General features: G+C 60.2%; 3 protein-coding genes across 11 annotated transcripts; 1 reads left to right on the top strand and 2 right to left on the bottom strand.

The window, feature by feature from the left end:
- The first annotated feature begins 631 nt into the window (after positions 1–631).
- Positions 632–13763, top strand: SNPH (syntaphilin). Of its 8 annotated transcripts, none has more exons than XM_085079323.1 (6): positions 632–702; positions 1086–1143; positions 7552–7939; positions 8403–8603; positions 10148–10297; positions 11167–13763. In XM_085079323.1, exons 3-6 carry the CDS (start codon positions 7635–7637, stop codon positions 12293–12295), a joined length of 1785 nt encoding a protein of 594 aa, XP_084935449.1. In that variant the 5' UTR covers positions 632–702; positions 1086–1143; positions 7552–7634; the 3' UTR covers positions 12296–13763. The 8 variants fall into 8 exon arrangements, with proteins under 8 accessions (XP_084935449.1, XP_084935448.1, XP_084935446.1 ...); XM_085079322.1 differs by having other exon boundaries at positions 684–702; positions 7552–7628; XM_085079320.1 differs by lacking the exon at positions 632–702 and adding an exon at positions 812–949.
- Positions 13627–16671, bottom strand: SDCBP2 (syndecan binding protein 2). Of its 2 annotated transcripts, XM_085079326.1 has the most exons (9): positions 16633–16671; positions 15922–15987; positions 15726–15801; positions 15391–15494; positions 15058–15219; positions 14621–14796; positions 14381–14552; positions 14156–14247; positions 13627–14072 (listed from the first exon to the last, which is right to left on the bottom strand). In XM_085079326.1, exons 2-9 carry the CDS (start codon positions 15973–15975, stop codon positions 14018–14020), a joined length of 891 nt encoding a protein of 296 aa, XP_084935452.1. In that variant the 5' UTR covers positions 15976–15987; positions 16633–16671; the 3' UTR covers positions 13627–14017. The 2 variants fall into 2 exon arrangements, with proteins under 2 accessions (XP_084935452.1, XP_084935453.1); XM_085079327.1 differs by lacking the exon at positions 16633–16671 and having other exon boundaries at positions 15922–16592.
- Positions 16672–18809: 2138 nt separating this feature from the next.
- Positions 18810–27587, bottom strand: FKBP1A (FKBP prolyl isomerase 1A). The gene is made up of 5 exons (XM_085079328.1): positions 27449–27587; positions 27295–27342; positions 21713–21825; positions 20837–20989; positions 18810–19838 (listed from the first exon to the last, which is right to left on the bottom strand). Exons 1-4 carry the CDS (start codon positions 27570–27572, stop codon positions 20861–20863), a joined length of 414 nt encoding a protein of 137 aa, XP_084935454.1. The 5' UTR covers positions 27573–27587; the 3' UTR covers positions 18810–19838; positions 20837–20860.
- Between the last annotated feature and the right edge of the window lie 369 nt (positions 27588–27956).

Genomic DNA, 27956 nt, shown 5'->3' with positions numbered 1-27956 from the left:
GTCCGCAGCCGACCTTGGGCGCTCCCGGCTGCGTTCACGGGAGCAGAGCCAGAGCCGGTGCCCTGCGGCTCCCCGCACAGGCTGCAGAAAGAGGCGCGGGGGCTCCGAGACGTTTCCTCAGCAAACAACTTGGGAAGATTCATCTTGACAGTTACAGCAGGAAACGTGTGGGCAGTGCCATGAGCAACCGGGCTGTGCTGGAGGACAGGACGTGCCGTGCCGTGCCGTGCCGTGCCGTGCCGTGCCGTGCCGTGCCGTGCCGTGCCAGCCTTCAGCTTCATCTCCCAAACCTCCCGGACCCCAGGCACAGCCCGGGGCAGCAGCTCAGGGTGGCTGATGCTGCTTCTCCACCCCAGCCCCGGCGATTCGGGCTGATCCAGAGGGATGGAAATGGGGCACAAAATTCCGGTTATTTAATGATTTTACTTTATGAAAGTGCGTCACTAATTAGAGGCAGGGATCTCCTCAGAGCTGGACTTCTTAAGATAAAATTACGACGCTGGGGGGACTCCAAGGGCCGGGTGGCCGCAGCACGGGGCCGCCCCGGCTCCCCCCTCCCCTTCCTCGTCCTCCCCCTCCTCCTCCTCCTCCGGGGTTACGCGGGGCGAGGAGCCCAGCGCCACCGGGCGCAGGGCGCACCCGAGCCGCGGGGCTTCGCAGACGGGGAGGAACCCCAAAACCCGGCTGGTTCCTTTTTTTGAGGTGGTTGCGCCGCTCCGGCAGAGGGGAGTTGCCATGGAAACGGGGGGAAACCCGGCGGGGGGGCGGGGGGAGGCACCCGCAGCGCCGTCGCTTTAAGCTCGCAGAGGAGGGAGCAAATTACGCAGCTGCGCGGCTCATCCCTCCCTCCCTCCCTTTTCCATCCATCCCTCCTCCATCCCTCCCTCATCCCTCCCTCATCCCTCCAGCGCTCCCGGCCGCCCCGCCGCACCCATGGAGGCCGGCGCAGGTGATGGAGGCGGGGGAGGGCGCGGGGTGCGGGGTGGGGCGCGGGGCACCGCACCGGGCATCGCACCGGGTACCGCGCCGGGCCCCGCGCCCCGCGCCGCCGCCGCTCACCGTCCGCTCTCTCCCTTCCCCGGCAGGTCGCTGAGCCCCTCGCCCCGGCGCTGCCGCCCCCGACATCGGCGGGGCCCCGCGCAGGTGAGCGGTGCGGGGCGCGGTGCGGGGGGCGCGGTGCGGGGCCCCGCGGCCGCCGTGACTCATCCCTTTCTGGCTGCGGATTCGGGGTGGGGGGAGGCGGGGGGCGCAGCCGGGTCTGCCAGCGCCGCTCCGCATCAGGGAGGGCGGGGGGCGGGGGTGGTTCCCGGGGCACAGGGTGCTCGGGGCGGGTCACGCATCGGGCCCGCAGCGCACCCGCATTGCGTGTGTCAGACCCCCGCGGCACACACCAGACCCGTACTGCTGCACCAGAGCCCACCGCATGCGCTGGACCCCCGTGGCACGCACTGGACCCATGTTACATTCGTCAGACCCACATCTTATGTACCCTTACCCACACTGCATCCACCTGGACCCCCACCACACCCACCGGTCCTGTTCCACAGCCCTGGACCCATATGACATGCACTAGACCCATACAGCAGCATCAGCCACGCATTGCACTCACCAGACCCACATCTCATGCACCTGACCCACTTCACATGCACCAGACCCTCCCTGCACAGCCCAGTCCCACATCACCTGCACCAGACCCATATCTCATGCACCAGACCCTTGTCACGTGCATCGGACCCTCCCTGCAGGCACCAGACCCTCCCTGCACACCCCAGACCCACATCTCATGCAGCAGACCCTCTCTGCCTACACCAGTCCCATGTCACATGGATCAGACCCACCTCACGTGCACCAGACCATCCCTGCACACCCCAAACCCTACCTGCACACCCCAAACCCACATCTCATGCACCAGACTCTCCCTGCAAGCACCAGCCCCACATCTGGTCGTGCAGCCTCCCAAAGTGTCTTCGGCACTATGGGCTGTTGCCGGAGCTGGGGCTGATCTGCAGTTGACATTTTATTATTTAATGGCTTCGTGCTCCATCTCCAAAAGGACACAGGAGCACCCGAGCTGGCTGATGAGCCGGGTGCTCTGTTCTCTCCTCCCCACAAGGTCAGTGCTGTGGCTGTTGCACAGAACCCACTGCTGGGCGCCTTATAAAATCCCAGCATTCCCACCTTCCCTGGGCAATGGGCATTGCTGTGACCTTGTGCCAGAAGATGCAAATCCTGGTGTCCAGGGCTGTGGGGTTCCAGGGTGGGGGTCAGAGGGGCAATGCCTGTGCTCCCACTCGGAAGTGCTGCAATGGGCTGAGGCGGGAGATCTGGTGTGTGGTTTTCAAAGTAGGCCATTCCAGCGGTGTGGAGAGCAGGGCTAATCCCCCGGCACCGCCGTCATTCCCAGCCCTCGCTCAAGGTGGATGGTGGTTAGGAGAGCCCTGCTTCCGCCGCGCCGAGGCACGGAGGGGAGGAGGAGCTGTTGCACTGGGAGCTGGGTTTGTCTTCCAGGTTTTTGCCTTTGTATCCCGAAGGAGTGGGCTCTTCCTTCTGCTTCCCAGCCCTCAGCTCGGCTCCTGCCAGAGCACCTGTGCAGGATGGGATGTCACTTCCATCCCATCCTGCTGACCTTCCCAGCCCAGGGTGAGACCGCAGGGTCTGCATCCTGGGTGTCCTGCTCTCATGCTGCTACAGCATTTGCTATGGTGCTCTTTTTGCATTTCCCTTTGGCTCCAGAGTCCCCAACAAGAGCCCAGCCTTTGCCCTCTGGTCAGGCACCTTATTTTTAGCTAATGAGGGCTGGGAATTGCCACCTCCCCATTTGGAGTTGCAGCCAGGTCAGCTGGAAAAGTGATGAGCTGCATAACCCGAGCTTTCCAAATGGTGTCTGTTTTCCTGTAATCTCTGGGTGTCAACTCAGCATTTTATAACAAACAGGAGAATAAAAGGAGATGCTCCTGCGTTTTGGAATGGGATACAGCCACTCTTAGCAGCATTGATTTTTCTGGTGGTGTTGCATAAACACCCCGTGGGGTTTGTCCCTGCTTGTGCCCCAAGCACTCAGCTCTGCCCTGAGCTGGATTTAGCAGTGGCCTTGGCAGTGCTGGGTTAGTGGTTGGATTTGATGATATTAAAGGTATTTTCCTACCTAAATGGTTCTGTGATTCCATAATCTCCCTCTGCCTGGGACCCAGGTGAAGCTTTGGGATGAATCTGTCTGGATTCAGAGCAGAGGCTCCCAGCGTCTGGAGTTATCACCACATTCTTGGAATCTTCTGAGCGCAAGCAAAGCAATCCTTGTATCAAAAATTCCCCATGGCAGGAGGAGGAGCGCAGACATAGTCATGGATGTTTGCCCCCAGCTGCCCAGGTGGTGCCCCCAGTACTGACCCCCTCCTGCTCCAGGACTTCTCCCAGCCCTGGCTGCTAGATCCTGCTCCTTCCCACTGAGACACAGCTGTATCCCAGTCCCTTTGCCATTACGGGCTGCCCCTGGCTCTGCCACTATCCAGGAACACAGGGCTTTGCCCCACATCAACTGCTGGTTCTTGGCCACATCCAGCATTTTACTTATTTTTAGTGCGAAGAAGAGCAGGGTCAGTGTCAGGAAGGCAGGGAAGGTCCTGGGGAGCCCTGGAAAAACAAAGCTGTGGTTTCCCTCTCCATGTTCCCTCTGCTTTTAACCTTTTTCATCCTGGGAGGCTGGAGATCTCCCAGGGGACCCATAGGGACACCACAGTTCCTCTCCCAGGTCGCTGCAGTGGGTGAAGCTGCTCTCAGACACTTGGGCTCAGGGCCACCCTTGCAAAAGATTCCTCACACAGGATGTGCCAAGGGAAACACGGGAATCCGGCAGCAGGCAGGAAGATGGGAGCCTCGACAAAGGAAGCAGTGAGCGAGAAATCCGGGGAAATGTGGTGGCTGCTGGCGCAGCAGTGTTGTGCTGAGGGTTGGCACTGGCACTGAGCTGCAGGCTCTCACACCTTCTCTCATGTTCCCTGTGGGGATGGGGTGAGCTGGCAGCAGCTGGATCCCTCTGAATCCCCCAGGAGTTGAGTTTTGGAAGCTGATGGGAGCGAACTCTTGAGCCTGCAGCTATGAAACCCTCCAAGGAACACGCTGAAGAACCATTGGAGGCTTCACTGAGGGGTCCTGTGTCCCTGTTTCCCATGTGAGAAGTATCTAGGACTGGTAATACTTGCCTAGCCTGGTTTGTCCAGCACTGGCACAGCCAGAGGATCCAGCAAGGTGTGGGGAAGTAGCAGGACTTGAGGCAAAGAAGCATCTCTGTGGAGCAGTGATGCAGCTGAGCCTGGGGAAATCTTCCTCTGGGCCACCAGGCTGAGCCCCCACTCTGTCACTGCTCTGCCACCCACCACTGTCATGATGTTACGTCCCCCTCTGTGAGGGATCCACTTATCAAGCTGTTTCCTTATCAAGGCCCATTGCTTTTATTTATCAAGAATTCCCCAGGCTAATTCCAGCGCATGGAACAAGCCCTGGTTTGTGCTGTTTGTAAAAGCACTGCCCTTCTGTTCCACATGTGCTGGGAGACTCACAGGGAGTTTTGCTGTCAGCAGCACCAGGAACACATTGGTCCTTGCAATAGGCAGTGCCCACCCTGCTAGCTCCTCAAGCTGCATTTTGGGGTATTTGCAGAGAGCTGGAACACATGCAGGTGGTTTGCAGGACAATCTCTGGATTTGGTGTAAGTTGGAGTGTCAGACCCTGGCCCATGCTGGCATTCCTGGGTAGTAAGGGCAGATACAGAGGTGCTGTGCTGAGCAGGGTCCCCCAGTATGGAGACAAGCTTGTGCCCCCCAAATCATCTTCATGTTGGTCCATGAATTGCCCTGACCATCCCTGCTATAGAGACAGGCTGAGAGAGGTGGTGGAGAAGAGAATTCTCTCATGAGACCTTAAGAGCCTCTTCAAGTGCCTAAAGGGACTCCAAGAGAGTTGGAGAGAGACTTTGGACAAGGACATGGAGTGGCAGGAAAAGGGGAAACAGCTTCACACTGATGGAGAGCATGGTTAGTTGGGATATTCAGAAAGAGTTCTTCCCTGTGGGAGTGGGAGGCCCTGGCACTGATTGTCCAGAGAAGCTGTGGATGCCCCATCCCTGGAAATGTTCAAGGCCAGGTTAGATAAGGCTTGGAGCAACCTGATCTAGTGGAAGATGTCCTTGCCCATGGCCAGGGGCTGGGATGAGATGGTCTCCAAGGTCCCTTCCAACTCAAACCATTCTATCATTCAAACCCTCTGCTATGGGAAGGGATGCCACCCACTAGACCAGAGTTAATCCTGGATTTCCTCTTGCTTTCCTGGTGAGGCTCCATTGCTCATCGTGATCCTTGTGATGGGGGTAATTCTGAGTGCAGACCTGTAATTTTCTCTGCCTTTACTAGCCACGTACCACATGGGAAGGTGTGCTCAGTTTTGGTGATGAATCTGCCCCACCCTGCCTGTCCTGGGCAGCCTGTGGGCACAGTGGGGCTTCTGGGGAGACTGAAGTGGTCCATTGATCCTTTGGGTATAATGACAGTTTATTACCACTGATTAAATTCCAGACACCATGGGTGCTATGGGAGGCATCAAGCCTCAGCTTGGGCACTAGGTGGGTCTGCAGCAGTGGGAAGAGAAGGCAGAGGAGGAGGAAATCAAGTCCCCAGACATGAGGCCAAATCCAGGTGTCCCACAGAGCCATTCCAGGCTGCAGATGCTGGCAGCAGGTGCCTGGGGTGCAGGGTGGGGTGCTCTCAGGAGCCCCATGTGCTAGACACACGTGTGCCATCTGCAGTGCTGCCACTTGCAGGTGTAAGTGGAGCACAGAGGGACCCCTGCACAGAGCAGTGTGGCATGAGGGTGACCTTGCTATGGGTGGGGAAGATCCAGGCACAGCTGAGCTGATGCTGGGTACCACTGGGCTGATACTGGATCCCACTTGGCTGCCACTCAGTGCCTACCGCAGGGCTGGTGCTGAGCACCATGGGATAATACCAGACACCACTGGACTGCAGGGGTGAGGGTGAGGAATCAACCTTCTCAAATCTCTCTAAATCCCTGCTTGAGAGCTGTTGGAGTCCAGGCTGTGCCGCAGCCCTGCGTGGCGCTGCTGGAGGGTGACGGAGAATCCTGGAGGATGCTCCCGCCAGCCTGAGGCCACGCGCGGCTCTCGGTGGATGCTGATTCACGCTGCTGCAGCAGCAGAGCTCACTGCCCACTTGGGAGCAGTGATCCAGCAGGACAGAACACTGCCTTCCCCTGCCCAGGTCACCTCTGGGCAAATCCATGCCAGGTGGGAGCAGCAGGATCCCCAAATCCTTCTTGCAATGTCCCAGGGGTGCTGGCACTCCTCTGGCAAGGGGAGCTGTGCCTGCTGGGACTCAGGGCTTCACAGCACCAGCGCTCTGGGATTTTTGGTGCCCTGGTTTGGGGATCAGGGAGCAGCAAATCCCAGGCAGAGGAGAGGCCTGGGTTGGCCAGGGTGGGCTTTGAGGTATCCCGGAAAAAAAACAACATGGGTTAGCAAATGCAAAGGGCTGCACTGGGGTGAGCTGGCCATGCCTCCCTTCCTCTTCTCCCTCCTTGTTGTCCCATTCCTCGCACTCCCCTGGAGCAGGGCCAGCAGCACGGAGTGTTTCCTGTCACCCATCGATTATCTGTTGGCAGGTCCCATCTCCTGCTTTGCTCTGCCAAAATCTGCGATAAATGCTGGCATTGTGAATGGGCTTGGGGACGGGGGGGCCCCACGTGCTGCCCCCAGCCCATCCGTCTCTGGCAGCCCATGAGCACAGTGGGGATCCCAGTGGTGCCATGGGATGCTCAGCAGGATGCAGGTGCTGAGTGGATGCTTCCCTCACTCCCTCACATTCTGCGTGTGCCCGAGGTGCTGCAAGCCTCTGGATCTGGCCTATTTATTTATAGGAAAGAAGGCTCTGTGTTTCCCAAGGGATTAGCTGCTGCTGCCTCATCATGCAGGGATCTGTTCTTCCTCACCTGATTTCACTGCTGAATGGGGGATTTGCACTTAATTAAGGAAAAGCAGGTGCCCAGCCCACTGCAGGGAGAGCTGCTTGCCCAGGGAGTTCATGGCTGGGTTTCAGAGCCCTTGTCCTGTCTTTGCCTTGAGTAGTGCCACCACTGCAGGCACCATGTGTACCTGTGGCATATCCCGCTTGCTGGCCAGGATGGGGACCTCAGGGCAGGGGGAATCTTGTCCCATGGTGGGAAAGAGGCTCCAGACCATGGGCAGGCACCTGCTCTGCTTCTATTCTGCCTTTTAAATTGAGAACACCCTCAACCTGTGCCCACAGCATCCTGGTGGGACCACAGGCATGCAGCATCCTGGCATTCCTAAGCTATAGGAGACAAGTGGGGAGCACAGACCAGATGTGCAGGGTGTGCTGTCCACACCTGTCCCTGTATTGGTGGCCTCGGGGACTAAGCTCATGCCCTGGTGCCAGGGCTCACCCCACATTTTGCAGCATCCCCGTCTCACTGGGGCCATTTTCCTGCCTTCACCTCCTCTCTCTCTGTTGCCTTTGCCCGCAGTTCCCTGTGCCCAGGACCCGTGGCACCGTGGCCATGTCTGTGCCGGGGAGCAGACGCGCGTCCACAGGATCACGAAGGTGAATATGCTTCAACCTCTGGCCCCGGGACTGGACACCAGCGCCTGCAGCCGGGATGGGACGATCCCCACGATCCCCACACCTCCACCACCGGCTGCCACTTTGCAGCACGAACCCCCAGCCCAGCTTTTGGGGGTTTGCATGGCACTGCCCGCTGCACAGCACTTCCCTGTCCGTGCATGCAGCTCCCCGAGTGCTGCACGCCCCGTCCCTCTGTCCGTCTGGGCCACAGCCAGGACCGACCCCTCCGTCCGTCCAGGCGAAGGCAGGCAGTGGTGGAGACCACTGGGTTGGGGCAGTGAAACTGGGAGGTATGTTAGCCCTTGGAAAATCTCTCCTTGGAAAATCTCTCCTTGAGCTGAATGATAAAGACAGAAAAAGAGGGGGAAAGCATTTATTCCCCTCCAAATGTCTCCATGACCGGGAGTGCCGTTATGGAGGTACAGGCTCAGCATGGGCAGGGAGAAGAGGCAGAGCTGCCCACGTGTAGGTGATGCTCTGGCAGATGTAGCTCGAGCTGTGCTGGGACCATGCCCCCAGGGGACTCTCAAGGGGCTCCCAAGGGGCTTCCAGGGGGATCCCAGGGGCTCCCAAGGTCCTCAGGGTGCAAGGATGCTGTGCCAGCATCCATGGGCTGCCATGCCAGGGAGAGGGGAGCGGGTGGACGTCCCCCCCAGCCCTGCCTTTGTGCCCGTCGCCATGTCTGTGCCATTTTGATCCCTACTGTTTGTTTTGTCCTTTTGTCTTGTGTGTTCTCGGTGTGGTGGTTGGCAGTCGCGGGGTTTATGGACGGAGTGGCTTTGCCTCCTTCTTTAAGTCTTCAGCGCCCTCAGCCACTCGGCCTGAGACACAGCCTCTTCTCCCTGCCTCCAGGCGCCCCTCGCCCCCCGGGAGGGACACCTACGGCACCTCCTCGCTGAGCAGCAGCAGCAATTCTGGCTCCTGCAAGGGCAGCGACAGCAGCCCCACCCCAAGGTAACCCATCACCAGTGGCCCCAGGGCGGCTGCCGGGTGTCCCCGGGCAGGGGGAGCAGCCCCCGTGCTGCCGGTGCCGGTGCCCGGCGGGGACAGGAGCGCAGGGGCCGCTGGAGCGAGGCTGTACGCTTGGTGGCTGGGGGAGCCGGAGCTGGCGGAGCTGCTGATGTGTCTCCAGAGACCCTCACTACCCTCCTCCTTCAAACCTCTCCGCCGCTGTTGTTGTGTTGTCTCCCTCCCTGTCCCCCCGCCTGCCACCCAGGGACCCTTGTCCCCTTCCCTCCGTCCTGCTGTGGCTGTGGCTTGCACTCTGCACGCTCCCTCCTGCCACTCCTGCATTCCAAGGAGCACCCGGATCCTTCCAGACCAAAAGCACGAGGGCAAGAGCTTCGCTTCCATCCCCTCGTGTTGCTCGGCAAAGGTTTGGCAAGAGCTGGTGTCCCCCTGGCTTCTCAGCAGGGAGCTCTGGTGTATTTGGGGCACAGCTGGCACCGAGCTGTGGGATGGGCACCAGCCCCAGCAGCCCGTGGTGCACTGCTCATCTCCTGCCTGTCCCCAGCCCCCTGCCAGCTCCCAGAGGCGGAATCATTCTGGGAGGATCTGAGGGGCCCAAGGGTGACATGGTGATCAGGGCCCAGGAGTGCTGCAGCCAGGGCAGTGGCTGTCCTGCTGCCATGGGGCATTCCAAGGCCACAGTTCTGCCTGGGGGCTTCTAACACGATGCTTCTGGATGTGGCTAAAGGCTGCTGGGCTGGTGGCCACCATGCAGGGGGCTTTGGGATGCCCCCCTTCCTTGCAGGAGGAGTTTAGTCCCCCCGCTGCCATGCCTGAGCCATTCGTGCAGCTTCCAGCTTTCCATGTGCCTCCCAGCCTGGCTGTGTAGCCCTACCCCTGGCCAGCCTCTGCTCTCCACATTGTCCCAGGCTTTGGGTCAGAGATGCCATTTCATCCACCCTGGTGCTGGTGGTGATGCACGGAGGGTTCAGATGTGCCACTGGCCTAGCCTGGAGCAGGTGCTGGATTCCCTGGCTTGCTCCCCATAGGCAGGACAGCCACCATCTCCAGACCTGCTCCATCCCAAACCCTTCCATTTCCCATCTTGTGCCTCTATCTCTGACGGGAATGATCCCACCCTGGGGTCTCCATCCACATATGTTGTTCCCAGGAAGGTCAGTCCGGGCACACAGAGACCTTGGTGCCCCTGGTTCTGCTCATGGCCCAGCAAAGTCCCCAGCTCCACAGAGGGCTCAGGACCTGACAGCAGCAGCGGTGTGTCCAGGAGCTGCACCCACTCTCCTGCCAGGATCCAGCCAGCGCCAAAGACACCCACCCTGTCTGTCCTGCCAGGGCACAGCACCCAAGTCACCCACCCCACCCTTCTTGCCAGTGCACATCACCCTCATGCACCCACCCTGACCCTCCTGCTCTCAGGGCTCCTTTGGGATGTATTATGGGGCTGCACCCCTAGATCAGGCCCTAGGACCCCTGGGTCAAGCCTGTGCTGACCCTGGCACTGGCAGTGGGTGACATCTGTGTCCCTGCAGGCGCTCGTCCAAGTACAACCTCTGCAGTGACAACCATGGGATAAAGCCACCCACGCCGGAGCAGTACCTGACTCCCCTGCAGCAGAAGGAGGTCTGCATCCGGCACCTGAAAGCTCGCCTGAAGGACACACAGGAGCGGCTGCAGGACAGGTGAGTGTGGCAGCAGCAGGCACAGACCCCACAGCATGGGAGCTGCTGGAAAGGGTGCCAGCACCAGCCATCACCACCCACTGTGGTGGCTCCTCTCTGGGATTGGTCCTTCTGGGAGTCTCAGTTCCCAGCATGGCATCTTGACCTCGTGCTTGTGCCCAGGCACTGAGGTCACAGCTGTATACCATGGCACTGCAGGCTTGTGGGACCTGGCACTGCTGCCTGTCTGACCCTGGAGCCACAGATTCAGGGACTGCAGAGCCCCAAGTCCCACCTGCAGTGGCTGTGCTCTCCCCTCACCCTGGTTAAGTCCCTGCCGTGCTTTTGCTGAATTTCAGCGTCAGAGGGTGGCTAATCCCCATCTGCTCCTCTCAGGCTTAGGCACAGCTTCGCCACCGTGCAAGCTGCCACGCGCCTGCCTGGGGCACCTGCCCACCCCCACTGAGCCCTCGGGAGCCCTGGGCCCTGCAGCCCCTCGGGGAGAAGGCTGAGCATCACTTCCAGGGATTCCTGAGCTCCCACTGCTCCAAACATTGCTCCCGGGGGGCCCTGAGTATCAGTCCTGAGGGTCCTCAAACGTCAATCCTGAGAGTCCCCAAGTATCACTCCTGAGGGTCCCTAAGCATCACTCCTAGGGGTCCCTAAGCATCACTCCTGGGGGTCCCTGAACATTGCTCCTGAAGGTCCTTGAGCATCACTCTGATGCTCCCTGAGCATCACTCCTGAGGGTCCCTAAGCCAGTGGACCCATCTCTGGTTCCCAGCTGGGAATGTCACTGGGTGATCTGGTTCCAGCAACATCAGTGCTGGAGGACAGGACTGTCCCTGCAGCCTCCTCAGTGTCGTGGTGGTGCCCTCCTGTCTCTGCAGGGATGCTGAGATCGAGGACCTGAAGACGCAGCTGTCACGGATGCAGGAGGATTGGATCGAGGAGGAGTGCCACCGCGTGGAGGCCCAGCTGGCTCTGAAAGAGGCTCGCAAGGAGATCAAGCAGCTGAAGCAGGTCATTGACACAGTGAAGAACAACCTACTGGAGAAGGACAAAGGCCTCCAGAAGTATTTTGTAGACATCAACATCCAGAACAAGAAGCTGGAGACGCTGCTGCACAGCATGGAGGTGGCACAGAACGGGGCACTGAAGGAGGAGGGCGCCGGCGAGTCGGCCGGGGGGTCCCCAGCTCGATCCCTCACCCGCAGCTCCACCTACACCAAGCTGAGCGACCAGGGAGCCGGGGACCGCAACGTGGGGGGCTCGCAGACCATCTCGCTGGACGAGGGGGCCGACAGCGGCTTCGTGGGGATGGAGGAGGCTCCGGGCAACACGGACCCGCTGGAGGTGGGGGGTGAGCCCGGCAGCCGGCTGCCCCACAGCAACACGGTGCTGGGACTGCGGAGCAGCGTGGAGGCAGGGGTGCAGGCCAGCTGCATGCAGGAGAGGGCCATCCAGACGGACTTCGTGCCCTGCCAGCCCGACCTGGACACCATCCTGGAGAAGGTGATGAAGTCCCAGGCTTGCAGCTTGGGCAGCCCCACCTCCGCCTGGGTCTCTGAAATGGAAGACACGATGCCCGTCCCCGAGCTCGCCAACCCCACCGGGACCACGGACCTGATGGTGGCCGAGCCCGACTCCGCGACGGCGGCTCCCGGTGCCGAGGGGGGTGTCCCCTGCAACCCGGCGGTGCGGCAGCCCCCCAGCGCCAGCCCCTCGGTGGCCATCGCCTGCGTGGCGGAGGAGGAGCTGACAGAGGTGACCGGCTGCGAGAACAACCCTTCCAAGAGCTACTGGAGCCGCCACTTCATCGTGGATCTGCTGGCGGTGGTGGTGCCGGCGGTGCCCACGGTGGCCTGGCTGTGCCGCTCGCAGCGGCGGCAGGGCCAGCCCATCTACAACATCAGCTCGCTGCTGCGGGGCTGCTGCACCGTCGCCCTGCACTCCATCCGCAGGATGGGCTGTCGCCCGGTCGCCAGCCCCGGCCCCGGGGGCACCGCCCAGCCCTGACCTCTACGACGCCCCCCACCCGCCCCCACGGACCCGACTGCTGATTGTAAAGCCCCAGCGTGGCACTGGCGGGTGGGAAGGGGCCGAGGGGTCTGTGGGTGCATCGAGGTGTGCTGCCCCCCCCAGCTCCTTTGTCCTGGAGGAGGGAAAGGACCGTTGTTGGAAGAGGGGTGTTGGCACCCAGTGTCACCCCCAGCCGACGGACACCCCTGCCTGTGCCTCTGGCTGCGGGGGCTGTGGGGCTGCACCCGCCAGGAGGGCTCTCTCTCCATCGCATTTGCTTCTTGTTTGTCCCCGGGTTGTCCCTGGGGCCATCCCTGCCACGAGTGGGTGATGGCAAGGAGCCGCTGGCAGCGTGGAGCGCTGGGGATGCAGCAGTTCCTTGCTCTGGGTGCAGCGTCTGTCTGTGGGCAGGGGGATGGGGGTTTCTGTCCAGACACAGGGACCAGCTCCGGAGCAGATCAGTCCAGCCTCCCATTCCCTAGGAGATGCCTCCCCACACTGGGATGGAGCTGGGCTGCAGCTCACGCACGGAGCTCCCCGAGGAAGCCGTGGGCTCTCCCTCCCTTTGCTTTGCACTATATTCACTTTCTTTTGGGTACAGACTGAAGCCCGGTTGTTGGGACTCTGGCCGCCGGGGAGTGGGACCGGGGGCTCCTGCAGTTTTGTCACAGCCGTGATGCCAGTGATCCCACCATGTGCTGGAGCTCGGATGCCTTTGCCGGGGTGCGGGCAGTGCCGTGCAGGCAGAGCCAAGCCCTTTGCCGCCCCGGCCCACCCAAACCCCTGCTTTGCTGGTGGCCTCCGGAAAAATGCCTTTTTTTGTGTTGTTGAAACGCAAAGACAGCAAGGATTGCTCAGCGGGGCTGTTGGGGCGCGGGACTTGGGGCTCCCCCGGGCGCACCGCGCTCCCACCCCACGAATGTCTGTGGTTTCTTTGTGACTTGAACTAACAGTGTTTCCCCCCAGCCCCAACCCAAGCCCACTCCCCACCCATGGGTGCCACTGGCCGGGGGCCCTGGCAGCCGGTGATGCTCCACACGCCGGTGTCCAGCGGTCCCACAGGGGCACGTGCCACATCCCGTGTGCCCCACACTGCCCTGCATTCCCTGTCTGCCGGCTCTGCCTGTGCTGGGGGGCAGTGGGGACAGCAGCTCTGCCACCAGCACAGCACCAGGTGCCGGGGGAAAGATTTGGGGAGCAGCAGTGTCCAGGCAGCCAGGGCCGATGTAAGCGGAGCTGGGATATTCGCCTCTCGTGCAATGTATTTGTGGATCTGTGTACACGTCTGTTAGACTATCCAAAGCTTTGCCAAGAAATAAATGTAACGATTATATTTGAAAGACAAATCTATATAATATATTTTTAAAATACAGAACTGAAAAAGCTGTAACCCCCCTCTTCTTGTTTCCCCTGTCCTGTACTCGCTCTCTGTGGTGGATGTAATAAATGTCGCTGGGTCTGTGTCTGCTTTGGCTGGAGCCAGCCCTTGGCATCCGCCCTGAGAGGGGTGGCCCGAGCAGGGACATGGGGACAATGGGACCCTGGTACAGGACATCTGCCCCATCCCTGCTGAGGAGAGGAAGAACCACCCAGCAGCCACCAGCCTCTGAAGAGATGAGGAGTTTCTTGCTAAAATAGCTCCTTTTGAGGTGGTGTGGGGTCCCCTTCAGCAGGCTCTCTGGGCTTTCAGCGTCAGCTCCCAGGATGGCAGTGATGGTGTCACAGGTCAGGGATGGAGTGGTCCATGGATGACTTCACCAGCCCTGAGGAGAGCCTGGGCAGAGGGAAGGGAGGTCAGTGGGGGGAGCCTGGGGGGCCCTGTGGGGTGGGAGGGTCCCTGTGGGTCTGCATTCTCACCGTTTGACCATGTGCTCGTAGATCACAGTGGGGATGATGGTCAGTGTCACCACATTCCCAGCCCCTGCCAGCACCTCTGTGAGCTGCTTATCCTGTGGTAGAGAGAGCAGGGGGGTCCGTGGGGGTGCCCAGCTTTGCTCAGTATCCCCTTCCCTCCCTCCCAGATTCTCTGGCCACATGCTGGACTCCCAAGGCATGTCCTGCACCACCGGGGCACAGCCCTACCTTCATGCCAATGACGTTCTGGCCGTTCACCTCGCAGATGCAGTGGTGGGTGAGGAGCCCATTGCGGGCGGCTGAGCTGTCCTTGGCCAGCGACACAATCTTCCCCTTCTTCACCACAATGCCGATGTGGCCAGTGCTGTCCTTGTGCACAGTCACGGTGCGCTGGAAAGGCCTGCGGGGAGACCACCGTCAGTGCTGCCACAGGCACTGCCACCACCATCGGCACTGTCACCTACTCACCTGTCCCGCACCACCATGACGATCTTTTCGGGATTTGCCTTCTTCAGAGCTCGCTGTGCCTTGTCACTGCTCCAGCCTGCGCAGTTCCTGCCGTCAATCTGCAGCACCTGGTCCCCAAAGCGCAGCCCCACCAGCGCCGCCGGCGAGTTGGCCTTCACCAGCTGCACAAAGATGCCCTGCGGACACAGTGGAGTGGTGGCACAGAGCTGAGGCAGGGACCGGTGGCTGTGCCATACACCATGGTATGCCATACCATGCCGTGCCATCTGCACCCTGCTGTGCTGCGCTGTGGCATGCTGTGACATTTCATGCCACACATCGATACACTGCCGTGTCATGCCGTGTCATGCTCTTCTGGCATGCTTATGCCCTGTCACATCATGCCATGTAACACTGGCCTGTGCCGTGCCCAGCCCCATGCCAGCCCAGCCCCTCACCTGGTCGACGTTCTTCAGCTGCAGCCCTGTCTTGCCCCGCTCGTCCTTGCACAGGTGGATCTCCCGCACACCCGGCTTGATCTCTGCCCGCCGCAGCCCCGCGCTGTTCCCGCTCAGGGGGGCGACCAGCTGGCCCGGGGAGGGGCCAGCAGGGGTCAGTGCCTGCAGGGGAGCTGGACGTCAGTGGGGGCAGGGGGGACACAGGGCCCTGTGCCCCTCAGCCCTTGGAGGGTGCTGCATCCCTTCCCCAGGCAGGATGAGGAAGCAGAGGACCCCAACCATGGCGTGGGGAGCCCCAGTGGGGCAGGGAGAGCTGCCAGCCCAGACACCTACGGTGCTGTCCTCTGTGCGCAGGTTCTTCTGGATTTCCTCACTGGAGAGCGCCAGCCCCATGTAGTTCTCCAGCTCAGCCAGGTTGGGGTACAGCACAGGTGGCTCTGAGGGACATACCGAGGGTGGCCTCAGCTCCTGGGGTCCCCACCCGACAGCCATTGCCCCTTCCATCCCAGGAGCCCCCTGGGACAATGGGCCAGCAAAAAGAGACACCAAAATCCCATTCCCAACCCATGCACTGAGTTGGGAGGGTCTCAGCTGAGCCCGTCTCACTGAGCATTATTCCCCACCCAGACAGCCCCTACACAGGGTGAGCTGATTGTGCCCAACTTTACCAGTGCCCGAGGTGAGCTTCGGCTTCTCTGTGACCACTGTGGTGGCAGGGGTCCTCACCCCGGCAGCTGCCTGCGCCTGCCAAGAGACAGGGTCTGCTCAAGGCTGTGCCCTCCACCCTGGGGACCCTCTGTGGGACCCCACAGGTACCCACTGAGGTCTGCTCACCCCCTGTAACACTGCTGTGCTGGCACTGACCTGCAGGACCTGGTGGCCCTTCATGTCCTCCAGGGAGGGGTAGAGTGTTGCCATCGCTGCTGCTGTCTGGGGACAGGGATGGGGAGGTTCAGGGACTGGAGTGCCTCTCTCTGAGCATCCCTCCTGGCTCGTGTGCCAGAGATAGGCTGTCACCTGGAGTCTCCAGTGTGACTCAAGGCTATGTCACAAGGCCACCACCACCACTTCCTGGTGGCTGCCACACAGGTGGCTGAGTGCTGGTCTCAGGCACCTGGGTGTCACTCGGCTGGGGGCAGATCTTGCTCTCCATGTTCATCTGCCCCACAGGGCCATCCCATCATCACCCAGATAGGGGAGAGGGATATCCCATGGGAATGGCCCCTTTGGCCCTCATCAGACCCCTCTGAATCCCATGTTCTCCTGCCCCACAGGGCCATCCCAGCATTACCCCAACACAGGAGTGGGATGTGCCATGGGAACAGCCCTTGTACACACACCATCAGCCCCTTCTGCCCCCCAATGCACCTCATGTTGTGCCCAAGGCTGTGCCCCCAAAACCTACCCCATGGTATCTTGTGCCCCAAAAAGCATCATCCAAAACTTGTGGTGTAGGGGCCAAATCCAGACCCAGCTCTGAGCCCTGTGGGAACCAGGATCCCACCTGCTGCCCAGGGATAGCAGCATCCAACAGACAAGATCCCCCAGTCCCAACCCCGGCACCCCTTGACTTACCTGCCAACAGCTCCCAGATCCTTATGACACCCTCTGCCTGGCCCCAGGACTTTATAGCCAGGCCCAGCCCAGGGAGTGGCCAGGCAGCCTCAGCTGATTGCACCACCACCAGGTAGGGCACAGGTGAGGAAGAGGAAGGTGAAGGCAGCAATGCACAGAGCCCTGGCACTATAGGGATAGGGCAGGGATTGGGATGGGGACAGGGATGGCTTTCTGCGGGTTTGGTCATCCTTGGGGAGCAGGGATGGGGCTGTACCCCCCCATGGTGGTGCCCCCTCCCACTGCATTACTGCTCCTGCCAGCCCCAGCATGTGGCTTGGCCCCCCACCTGGGGTTCCCCCTCATTATCCCTCCTGGGCTCCACAGGCCCTGCTGGGGGGTGAAGGGGGCTCCCCACCGTGAGCCCTGCGTGGGCGGTGGCTCCCGCTGACACCTCGCTGCCCGGGCGCGTGGGGCTGACGTGGCTGTGACCGTGATCTCGTGTCCCACACCCTTCCAGACATCACTTGGGACACGTGCCAGGTGTGGGAGTCCCATGCTGCAGGTGGAAAAACTGAGCCAGTGCAGAGCTCAGCATGGAGTGGCTGTGGCATCCTGCTGCCGTGGGCCATCACCATGTCACCCCGGGATCCAGCCCTCCGGCACCCACTGGTGACATTCTGCTGTCACCTTTGGGTATGCCATGGGCCACTGTGTCCCCAGGAGCTGGGCAGGCAGGTGCTGAGGGCGCTTGGCCAGGTCTGGAGCAGGTGGCACTGGCCCAGAGCTCCCCGGCACGGGGCCAGTTCTGTTGTGGAGCCACAGCCAGGCACGTCCCGCTCCCTGTGCCTCCGCTCCGGCGTGCCAGGCCAGGAGGAAGTGTTTTATTTACTGCTGTTATTTTTAGGCTGGATGGTGCCTGGCTGCCTTGACCAGCCCAGGATGAGAACAGCCCGAAAACCAGCGGCAGAGAGAGTCCTACACAGACAGAGAGGATTGTTCTCTGGAGTGTTATTCCCTGAAACCCTCATCCCCACAAAACCAGAGCTGGAAGGACTCATGCCCCACCTGCACTCGTGGGTGCTGCAGGTGCCATGCAGGAGCTGAGGGCCCAAGGGCAGAGGGGTTCCCCCAGCCTCCCCCCAGCCCTGGCTCAGCCTCAGCCAGAAGCCACTGCACTGCCTGGCACCAGTTAATAATTAAAGCAAAAAAGTTTTTCAGGAAGAGAAACCCAAATTGGCCTCAAGCTTCCACCCAAAAATGGCCACAGCAAAGGGCAGAGCAGGTTGCTGGTGCCCCGTGAACTCCTGTTCTGCTTAATTGAGCAGCAATTAAGGGCAGTGCTAATTCCTGAACAGCCCTGTGCAAGCACAGGTATTCCTGGATGCATCCCAGTGGCCGAGCTTCTCCTTCCCCAGGGCCACTGCTCCCTCCAGGACCTGTTACACACAAACTTGGCTTGGGAGCTGGGACAGGCTGTGTTATTGATCATGGCTGTGTTATCAGTAGTGGCACACTGATCAAAGGTCATCGGCAGAAGAGCTGGGAACTGCCCAACAGTGGTGCCTGAGCACGTCCTACACACACAGCACCCACAGCTGCAGCAGCGAAGCCCAAAGCAGGTGATGTGCTGTGCCCCACATGCCATGTCCAGCTTTCAAAAGGAACTGAAATCCAGAGAGATGCATGGACAGGCTTCCCTGGAGGTACAGGGACCCTGGGAACATGCATCCATCTGCCCTTCATGTTTCCAGTCTGGGCTGAGTCACAGCCACAAGGGCATGAGGCTGTGAGGGCAATGCTTAATAGGTTACGGTGAGGCAATTAATTATGCAAATTCCAGCAGGCCACAATCACCTCCCCACAGAGCACAGGAGCCCCAGGCATCACACTGTGTTCCCAGAGCTGAGCACCTCAGCCCTGCACCAAGGCACAGCAGCACAGAACACCAACCCTGGCACGGCACCCACAGCACCCTGTGAGCCTGGCACAGCACCCAAGCCCAGAGCAGCACCCACAGCACCCTGTGAGCCTGGCAGAGCACCCAAAGCACCCCATGAGCCTGGCACAGCACCCTACAAGCCCAGAGCAGCACCCACAGCACCCCACACAGCACCCAGAGCACCTCATGAGCCCAGCCCAGCCCCTGCTGTACTGAGTGACAGACGGGCGAGGGAAAAACCTCCAGGACACAGGGCTGAGAAAAGCCAGCATAAAGCGTTTTTATTGCGATAATAAACTGGATACCGTTGTGCGGCGGAGAAGGAAGTGACTGGAGGGAATTTCTGTTACCAACGGACTGGGCAGGGCAGAGGGAGGGGGCACAGGGGATAGCTATGCGTCCTGTGAGATCAGGCAAGCAGCGATGACCAGCATCAGGTGGCAGGAGAGAACGGGCAGGTATGCTCAGAGCAGGGACAACGGGGGGCTGATGGTTCCTTTCCATGGAGAAGGAGGACAGGGGCATTTTCACGGAGTTGAGCCCCCACCACACCCCTGCAGACAGCACCCTCCCTTTGTCCAGTCTTCCTTTTTCTTTAAAGAAAGCTCCATGCTATGGGATTTTCAGGGTGTGGTGGAGCTTTGGTGGAAACCCAACTCCCTAATTTTAAAAGTGGGCTGGAGGGGAAGGCAGGCCCACCATGAGATGGCAGGGTGAAGCAGGGGAAGGGCAGCCCTCCTTCCTCAGAGCAAACCCACAATGCCCGCAGTGATGCTCCCTGGGGAGCAGAGTAAGGCCAGGCTCCCTCGCTGTCCCATTCCAGGCAGAATTCCTATAAACAATCCTAGTGCTACCTTGCTCTTCTGCATCCCTTCAGCCTTGACAACCTCACTCTGCTATGGCTTTTGCAGCAGCAGCAATTTCTGGTTTCAAAACACAATAAATCTGCACCAAAACGAATAACTAACAGGATTCTTTTTTTCAAATTACTCCTATCTGAGGTCAGCCCATCTGCGTGCTACTGGGAAAACATAGTCTACACCTGGAACAAAAATAAGATTAAGAACTTGACCCAAAAAGAGTTGAGGTTTATGGCATATAGTTTAAAAAGACATAAAAACACAATACAAGGAGGAAGAGTCAGACGCAAAGCTTAGTGACCAAAGGCATTCAATCAAGGTGTAAGGTTATACAATGAGTGTAGTGGACTATCAGGAAAAGCTCCGTACAAAGTCATGTGCACTCTTCTTGAAGCTGAGATTCTGGATTCCTCCATGTGCCAAACCTGTGGGGAGAGAGGAGAGGCAGCATGACAGAGCTGCCTGCCGGCCAAGGAGGGAATGTGCCCAGGGCATAGCAGCCTCCTCACAAAGCACACTGGGCCCTCAGGGCAGCAGTCAAGACTCAATCACAGGGGGAGCATAGCCCCACCCTGCCCACACTGTGGGGACCCCACACCTCAGAGCAGAGCCCCACACAATCACAGAATGGGCTGGGTTAGAAGGGACCTTAAAGACCCATCTCGTTCCAGCCTCCTGGTGCAGGCAGGGACACCTTCCACTCAACCAGGCTGCTCCAAGCCCCATCCAACCTGGCCCTGAACACTTCCAGGGACAGGACAGCTACAGCTTCTCTGGACAGCCTGTGCCAGGGCCTCATCACCTTCACAGGGAAGAATTTCTCCCTAATAACCTATCTAGTCTTGCCCTTTGTCAGTGTGAAGCCATTCTGCCTTGCCCTGTCACTCCAGGCCCTTGTGCAAAATCCCTCTCCAGCCCTATTGGAGCCCCTTCAGGCTCTGGAAGGCACTTCCAAGATTTCCCCACAGCCTTCTCTTCTCCAGGCTGAGCAACCCCAGCTCACAGTCTATCTCCATAGCAGAAATGCTCCAACCCTTGGGTCATACTGCCCACACCATCAGCCCCGTGCCCAGGCAGCATGAGAAGCAGGAGGGGGAGTGGCAGCTGAGCCCTGTGGTGCAGCAAGGACACTCATAACCCAAGGCACAAACAACTGGCACTGCAACACCTCCATGACACAAACCCACTCTGCCAGGCTGACAACTTTGCATGTACCACTGTAGTGATCTGATCCCCAGCTCACCAAACTCCCAAGAGCAACTTCTACCCACAGCAAGAGACCTACCCTGTCCTTCTCATATTCCGCACTGCTGCCCACCCCCCATCTTGTCCCCATCCCACCTCCCCACACTGTCCCAAGATCAAAGGGGCCTTAAGCTGTCCCCAGTCCACACAGTCCCTGCCAGCAGCTGCCCCTCCTTACCCGAGGACAGGGTGCTGGGATGGGTCATTCCAATTTCATGAGCTCCACATCAAAAATTAGAGTGGCGTTTGGTGGGATGATCCCTGGGTGGCCAGTGGAGCCGTAGGCGTAATCTGGGGAGATGGTCATCTTTGCCCGTTGACCAACACTCATCTGGGGCAGGGACAGAAACACAGGGATGTCAGGAGATGGGCACAACTGCCAGGTGAGTGACAGAGGAGGGACACAGACCTGTGCCCACTGCTTTCCCTAAACTGGGCAAGAGCAAGGACCCAGTCTGCACAAACCAGGGGAACGGGCAGAATGTCAGAGGGAAAAGGTAGACAGCACAGGCTAGAAAAGGAGCAGGGCTTGAGATGTCCTTCACACAAGGGAAGGCAGGGAATGCCAGGCCATTCCCTCCAGCCACCAGCATCTCTGTGCTTGTGTTGCCAGCGTGGCACAGAATGGGGACAGGCACGCGGGCAGGAGCCGAAGCTGTGCTGTACCCACAGTGTGGGATCACAGCCCAGAGCTGTGCCATGCCCACCATCCCTCCCTCTGTGTGGGCTTCAGAGCCCGGGAGGCCTGAGCGCTCCCGCCGTGCTCGTTCAGAGCTGACTCAGTGCAGAAATGTCACCGCTGAGTCACCGACGTGCTGTAGGTGTTGCTGGGGCCTGGCCCGGCTCCATTCCTGCCAGCTGGCAGGTGGCAATGCAGAAGGTGATATTCACACCCACACCTCCCAGCGCCGAGGGGGTGGAACAGGGGAACAAAATAAAAAAAATAATGAAATAGGGAACGAGCTGCATGCACACAGCGATTGCTGCCCACGCTGCAGCTCCCGGCGCGGCACAGCCTGGCACGGGGAGCGCGAGGCGGAGGAGCTCTGGGCACCTGAGCGACTCCTTCCTCCCAGCCACGGATCACCTCCTGCTTGCCCATCACAAACTTGAACGGCTTGTTCCTGTCGCGGGAGGAATCAAACTTCTTCCCATCCTCCAGCATACCTGGGGAGAGAGAGGGAGATGATGGTGATACAGGGACAGAGCCACGCACACCAGTGTGAGATGCTGTGACCTGGCAGCCTGAGCAGGTGACAATCACGCAGCTCTGAGTCAAAGATGTGTCTCAGCTCATCCTCCTTTTCCCTGGGAAACACCTGTAGAGGAGGGGAAACCCCTGGGGCATCACCCATCTTGGGGCGGGGCAGGCTGACTCCTAACTGTTTTGGCCCAAAGAGAAGTGCTCCTCTGGGCCGGGACCAAGGACTGACAGGGGAGCAGATGGACAGGGGAAGAAAACCTTGCCCATCTCACAGCACCACCAACAGCCATTCTTCAGGCAGCATGATCCGACCTTGTGCTTCCCATCCCACCAGAAAACATGCTTCTCACTCCTCACCAGGCTTCCACCTCCAGGCACCCAAAATACTGATGACACTCCAGTGCCCCATCTGGAGGCTTGACTGGCCTCCAGCCCTGCCCATGCCCAGCTGTATCCTGCTGCTCTAAGCCAAATCCCTACTGGACCAAGGAATGACGACAGGGAGAGTGCTGGATGCATGTGCCTGGGGCAGCCCTCACTCCCCAGCACGGGCTGAGCCAGGCTGATATCCCCAGAGCTAAATATAACTCCCCAACATGAGCTAAGGAGGAATTTCCTCCCCTCCCTTGCTCCCTGCCTGACCTTCTTGGGGAATCTTAGAGCTAGTGCTGCCTTATAGGAGCAGTAAGTCTGCCGGTCAGTTCCTATAAGGCAGCTCCAGCTCTGCATTACCACAGCCAGTGCCCTGTACAATAAATCCTATGTGGTAAGAGCAAAATTAAACTCTCTTCCAAATGCTTTTCACTTCTTCATTTCCCAAAACAGCCCAAAAAACCTGTTATCCTGGCTGGAAACTACAGCTTTGGAAAACCAAACTTCCCCAGGAAGGCATGGGGGAGATTGACTTCCCTTTGCCAGGGCATGTGTGTGAGGGAAAATGTGTTTGTGAAAAAGATGGGATGGGGGATCTCAGCTACTGCTTCCACTGGGACCACTGGGAATGGTACACAGGGACCGGCAGTCACAGTGATGGGAAATGCTGCATAGAAAGGGAATGGGAGAAAATACATCACCTTTGCAGGGGCAACAAGCACCGAGAGCGGTGGGCTCCTCTCAGGGAGGAGAATTAAGCTTTTAATTTAACAGACAGCAAAAATCCCTTCTCCAGGGTGTCGAGCGTCAGCTCAGCCGGTCACGCTGTAGCCCTGGACTTTGGAATAGTAAATCTGGAGTTCTCTCATTTCCTCCTTCCAGGATAAACCTCTTGTCGCTGAACCTGCTTCCAGCCCTGTCTGGCACTGCTCCTCGCTCCCGTCCGCTAGCCTTCCTCCCGCCTGGCAGCAGGGACACAGGGCAGGCCATGCCGGCTGGCACCGGCAGCGCTGCCTGGCTGCGGCCCCAGCTGACCCCAACTCGGCTCCGAGCCCTCCAGCACTGCAATGAGCCGGGGGGTGGCTGAGGAAGGACAGAGGGGACAGCTCTCTGCCATCCTTTTCCCTGGACACTCACCAAGGAAAAACCCCAAGGGCCATGCAACACAACCCCCTGCTCGTCACAGCAAGCAGGGACTACTGGGGTGCTCCCAGAGCATCTGCAGCCTGCAGAAGTGCATCCCTTTCAATGTCCTGACCAGGGGAATGCAGAGGCACCATCAGCAGTATACATGATGCTGACAAACTTGCACAGAAGTGGATGGCATTGCCTGATCCCGCTGCCAAGCTCACCTGTCCCAAGCCAGCCACAGAAGCATTTCAGAGCTGGCAGCTCCCTGGTTGTAGAAGAGAGGGATTCATGGGCTAAACTGGTTGCAGCAGCCTGAGGGATCAATCACTCAGCTGCTCCCAGACCAGGATGGAGAAGGTCATACATGGGAGCCTGTCCCTGTCCCTCAGCATAGGGCTGCCATGTTCCCCCATCATGCCAGAAGGGAAAACAAAGAGGCTCCAATGCTTCGGAGGCAGCATCCTCATCTCAGGCACTTACTTGGCCTGCAAGCCTCCCAGGAGATTTCTCCAGCCCTGGACAAGTATGAGCAACCATTTCCTCATCTCTGCCATCCCTGAGCAAGGAGATAACAAGATCTTAAAGCTATTACAGAGGCAAAGCATCCTGTGGCAAAAGCAGCCGCCCCAGCAGAACCCCATGAGCAACAGACAGCCCCTGGCACATCCCAGCTCATTCAAGTCCCTGACAGGGCTCCGTGCTTGTCACCCCCTGTCCTGCAAGGAGGATAGAGCCCACAGAGGTAGATTATGGAGACCCACGTGCCTTGGCTCTCATCATGAAGGATTCGAGCTCCCAGACAACCCAGCTGGGCTATACAGACCCCTGGGGGTTTCAGGGAATCACAGTGGGGAAGAGCAGGGAGTCCTACAGCTGGGGCTGCAGCAGCCATGGGATGGAGCTGGGGCCTTGGAGTGTAGCCCCAGCTCCAGACAGGCAGCATGGCTCTGCCAGGTCTCTGCCACACTTGGCAGGCAGGAGCTGGGAGACGCCGGCTGCAACGTGCGACTTGGCTCTGCGCCCCCCTGGGCGGGCAGAGGCAGCGGAGAGCAGCGCTGGAGCAGGCACAGTCAGCCCTGGGACAAACCTGCCGGGTCGGGTTCTGCCGGGGGTGCGGAGCCCCACCCACAACCCCCTCCTCTATCCCCTCCAGGGTACTGATCCTTGGCACAGCCATTGCCCAGGGGCTGTGGCACACAGCCAGCCTCACGAGGAGAGACCACAGTAGTGGGGCCAGCACCTCTACTCCAGCTGGGACAGGATGGAAAACCCTTCCCAGAAGCCCTGGAATACCCAGCATGCTCCAAACCCCTGTTCAGGGCAGGGATGCCTGGATGAGGTTCAATCCTGCCTCCACCAGCATTCTCCATCACCCAAGCCCACCCCATCATCACCCACAGCTGGATGGAGAGAGGGCTCAGCCCACCATTCCCACGGCCTGGCAGGAGAGGACCCCAGCGCAGGCAGGGAAGGGGGTGCAGGAGATGATGCTGAGCTCCCACAGCTGCCACAACCCACGGACTGGCAGTCACACGCCTTGGGAGGAAACACCTCATAACCACAGGGCGTTTGCTGAGCAGCGGGAGAGCATCGAGGGCAGCACCCAGAGCAGCCAGGGGAGCACCATCGCCTCAGGGACAACAGTGGTCCCCTCAGTGCTGTCCTGCTGGAGAAAGAAAGTTTTCTCCAGTATCCCTCTCTGCTCCAAGCCCACCTCCCTCAGAGGCCCCACATGCTGAGTGGGCTTTGCTCCACAAAAAGACCTGGGATGAAGGAGGGGAAACAGGTCTGATTCTGCCAGCTACCCCCCATACATCTCCATCTCTGCAATTCCAGCGTAAGGAATTGGCATCTCCAAGGAGGAGGCCCAGAGGTTGCTCTTCTCTCCACCCCTTCCCCAGTGCTGCACTCCCACACCAGAGGTGTCTGTCTGTCCATCCTGGGATGCTCTTGGCAGGGCCATGCCCCATTGAGCAGGAGCTTGGGCACAGGCAGAAGCAGCACCAGCCACTGGCTGACCAAGCCAACTTCCCCACAGTCCCTCACTATTGGATCACTGCTTTTCTCCCAAAATGGTGTTTACCCAAACCACTGTGCATCCCTAACCCAGTGCAGGGAAAGCTGCCTCCCATACACCACAGGCTGGATCTCCCCAGCACTGGAGCAAAGGGCAGCTGGGGACGGAGCCAATGCAGGGCTCTGGAAGGAGTCCTGGAGCTCAGCACCTCCAGCACTGTGCTCTGCCACCATCCCTGATGCTGCTCTGGGATCAGCAAGTGCTGCAACCGGGCCAGGAATCAAAGGTTTGTAAGGTTTCCCGTGAGCCAAGCCCTGCTCCCGTCTCTGGCAGGGCTGGCTGCAGGAACTGCGCTGCCGACGCAGGGAAATGGCATCAGGGCCTGGAGGTGTTTGATTCCTGCTGCCTGCCGAGGCGGGAGGGGGGGGCAGGAGCTGCCTGCGGAGGGAATGGGGGTGGGGATAAAGGACAAATGGAGACAATAATAACAAAAAAACAAAATAAAGGAAATTAGAGAACCGCTCCCAGGCGCAGCAGTTCGCTGCTGCTGGGGAGGGTCCATCGGGAGCAAGTCACCACGTAGCACTTTGCCTGAAGCACTGTGACGTGGGGACAGAATGCTGCTGACCCCCAAGCAGCTCTGCCAGGGTGGGGGACAGAGCTGGGGACAGCAGCCAAGCTCCAGCAGCGCCACAAGAGGGGAGAGCTGGTGCAGGCAGCCAGAGGGTTGGGAGCTGGGAGGGCTGGCAGGCGGCAGGACTGGCCCACCGGGAGCCACTTGACTGCCTGCCAGCCTCTCTTTGTTCTTCCACCGGCGGAGGAAACGGGGCGGCCGGGCAGACCAAGCTGCTTCCTCTCCCTGCTGACGAGGGAACGGGAAGGACGGGGGAGATGGAGGAGCAGCAGATGGGCTGGATGCCCGCCGAGCTCTCCGGGCAGGCTGGGCCCCGCTCCGCAGAGAGGGACACCCCCAGCCCCGCAAGAGGAGTGAGGGGAGGTGGAAAGCACTGGGGCGGGAAGGGGAATTGGTTATTAGCAAAAGCAGTCACAAATGAGTCGTTAACTCGTTTTTATCACCCGATGGGCCAAAGCCAAACAGCAGCCGAGGGAACAAGAGCCCCCAGGGTGACCCCCAAAGCATTTTTTGGGGTCCCAAGGTTGGTTTCTTTCCTCTCCCAGCTCGCAGAAGGCTGCTGGAGGATACAACCCTCCCTGGCTTTGGGGCAGCCCCTCATCGAAGCACTACCCCGACCACCAAACAGCACCCTGGTTACACGCCCCGGGGTCCCCCAAAAAACCCAGGATGCGGGTCTGGGGCAGCTCCACGGGCACCCCTGGTGACACCCCACAAGGGAGAAGGAGCTGGGGCAGGATTAGGGAGGGGAATTGCACTCCTGCAGTGAGCTGTGGCAGGAGGGACCCCGCTCTGAAGAAGCAGACCCCAAAGCTCTCGGGGTTGACTCGTGGAGCCCGTGGGGTCTCCGGGCTCGGCCGCCCCACAGCCCGCGGGTCTCGGCTCTAGCCGGGGTGCCTCTGCCTGCACCCCGGAGCCACCTCCGGGTCGCTCTCCGGTGCGCCCCCAAAAAGAAGGCTGGATGCGTGTGAGAAAGGCCCCTCCATTGCTAGGGCTGCGGGAGACGCGGGGACAACGGGGCCTCCCCACGGCCACGGGGCACCGACGGGACCTCCATCCCCACCGCGGGGCCCATCCGCGCCCCCCGGGAAAGGCATCCGCGGCGGCACGGACTGCCCTCTTCCCCCGCGGAGCGCCGCGGCCCATCCGAGCCGCCGGGCCCGGGGTCCCCGCAGGCGGGCGGGGTGGGGGCGGCAGGTCCCGCTCCCTCGGTGTCCGGGCCGGTCCGACCCTCCCGCCCCTCCGCTCCCGGTGCCGGCGGGGCCGCCCCGCACTCACCCGTGTAGTGCACCACGCAGGTCTGGCCGCGCTTGGGGAACGTCCGCCCTGCGGGGAGACACGCGCCGTCACCCCGCGGCACCGGCGTGCACACCGGGACCCGCGGGGAGGGCAGGGAGAAGGGGTGTGGGGGAGCGGGCTCGCCGCTGCTCACCGTCGCCGGGGGCGATGGTCTCCACATGCACGCCCATGCCGGTGCCGGTGCCGCTCGCACCCGCAGCGTCCGCAGACCGACGGAGGAGGGGCCGCGTGTGCGCAGCCGCGGCGGTCACCGCCATAGAGCCCGCCCCGCCGTGGAGCCCGCCTGTCACTTCCATAGATCCCGCCCGAACTTCCATAGATCCCGCCCGCCACCGCCGCCCAGCCCGCCCGGCGGTGCCGCCCTGGCCGCCGCCATCTTCCGCCCCCCCGCCCCGCCGCCATCTCGGCACGGCGCGGTTGCCGGGGGAACGCGGCCTGGCCGCCGGAGACCTTTATCGCCATTTCCAGCCCGCACAGCCGCGGGGTGCGTGGCCTCGCACAGAATCAATTCGGTTGGAAAAGCCCTCTGAGATGCCCGAGTCCAGCCTGTGACCCAACAGCACCGTGTCAACTAGAGCAGGGCGCTGAGCACCACATCCAGTCTTTTCTTAAACATCTCCTGGGACGGTGACTCCTCCACC

Source organism: Lichenostomus cassidix, chromosome 20 (assembly GCF_008360975.1).
Source record: "Lichenostomus cassidix isolate B80296 chromosome 20, HeHo_3.0, whole genome shotgun sequence".
NCBI classification, from domain to species: domain Eukaryota; kingdom Metazoa; phylum Chordata; class Aves; order Passeriformes; family Meliphagidae; genus Lichenostomus; species Lichenostomus cassidix.
This window is presented reverse-complemented; position numbering and strand designations above follow the sequence as displayed.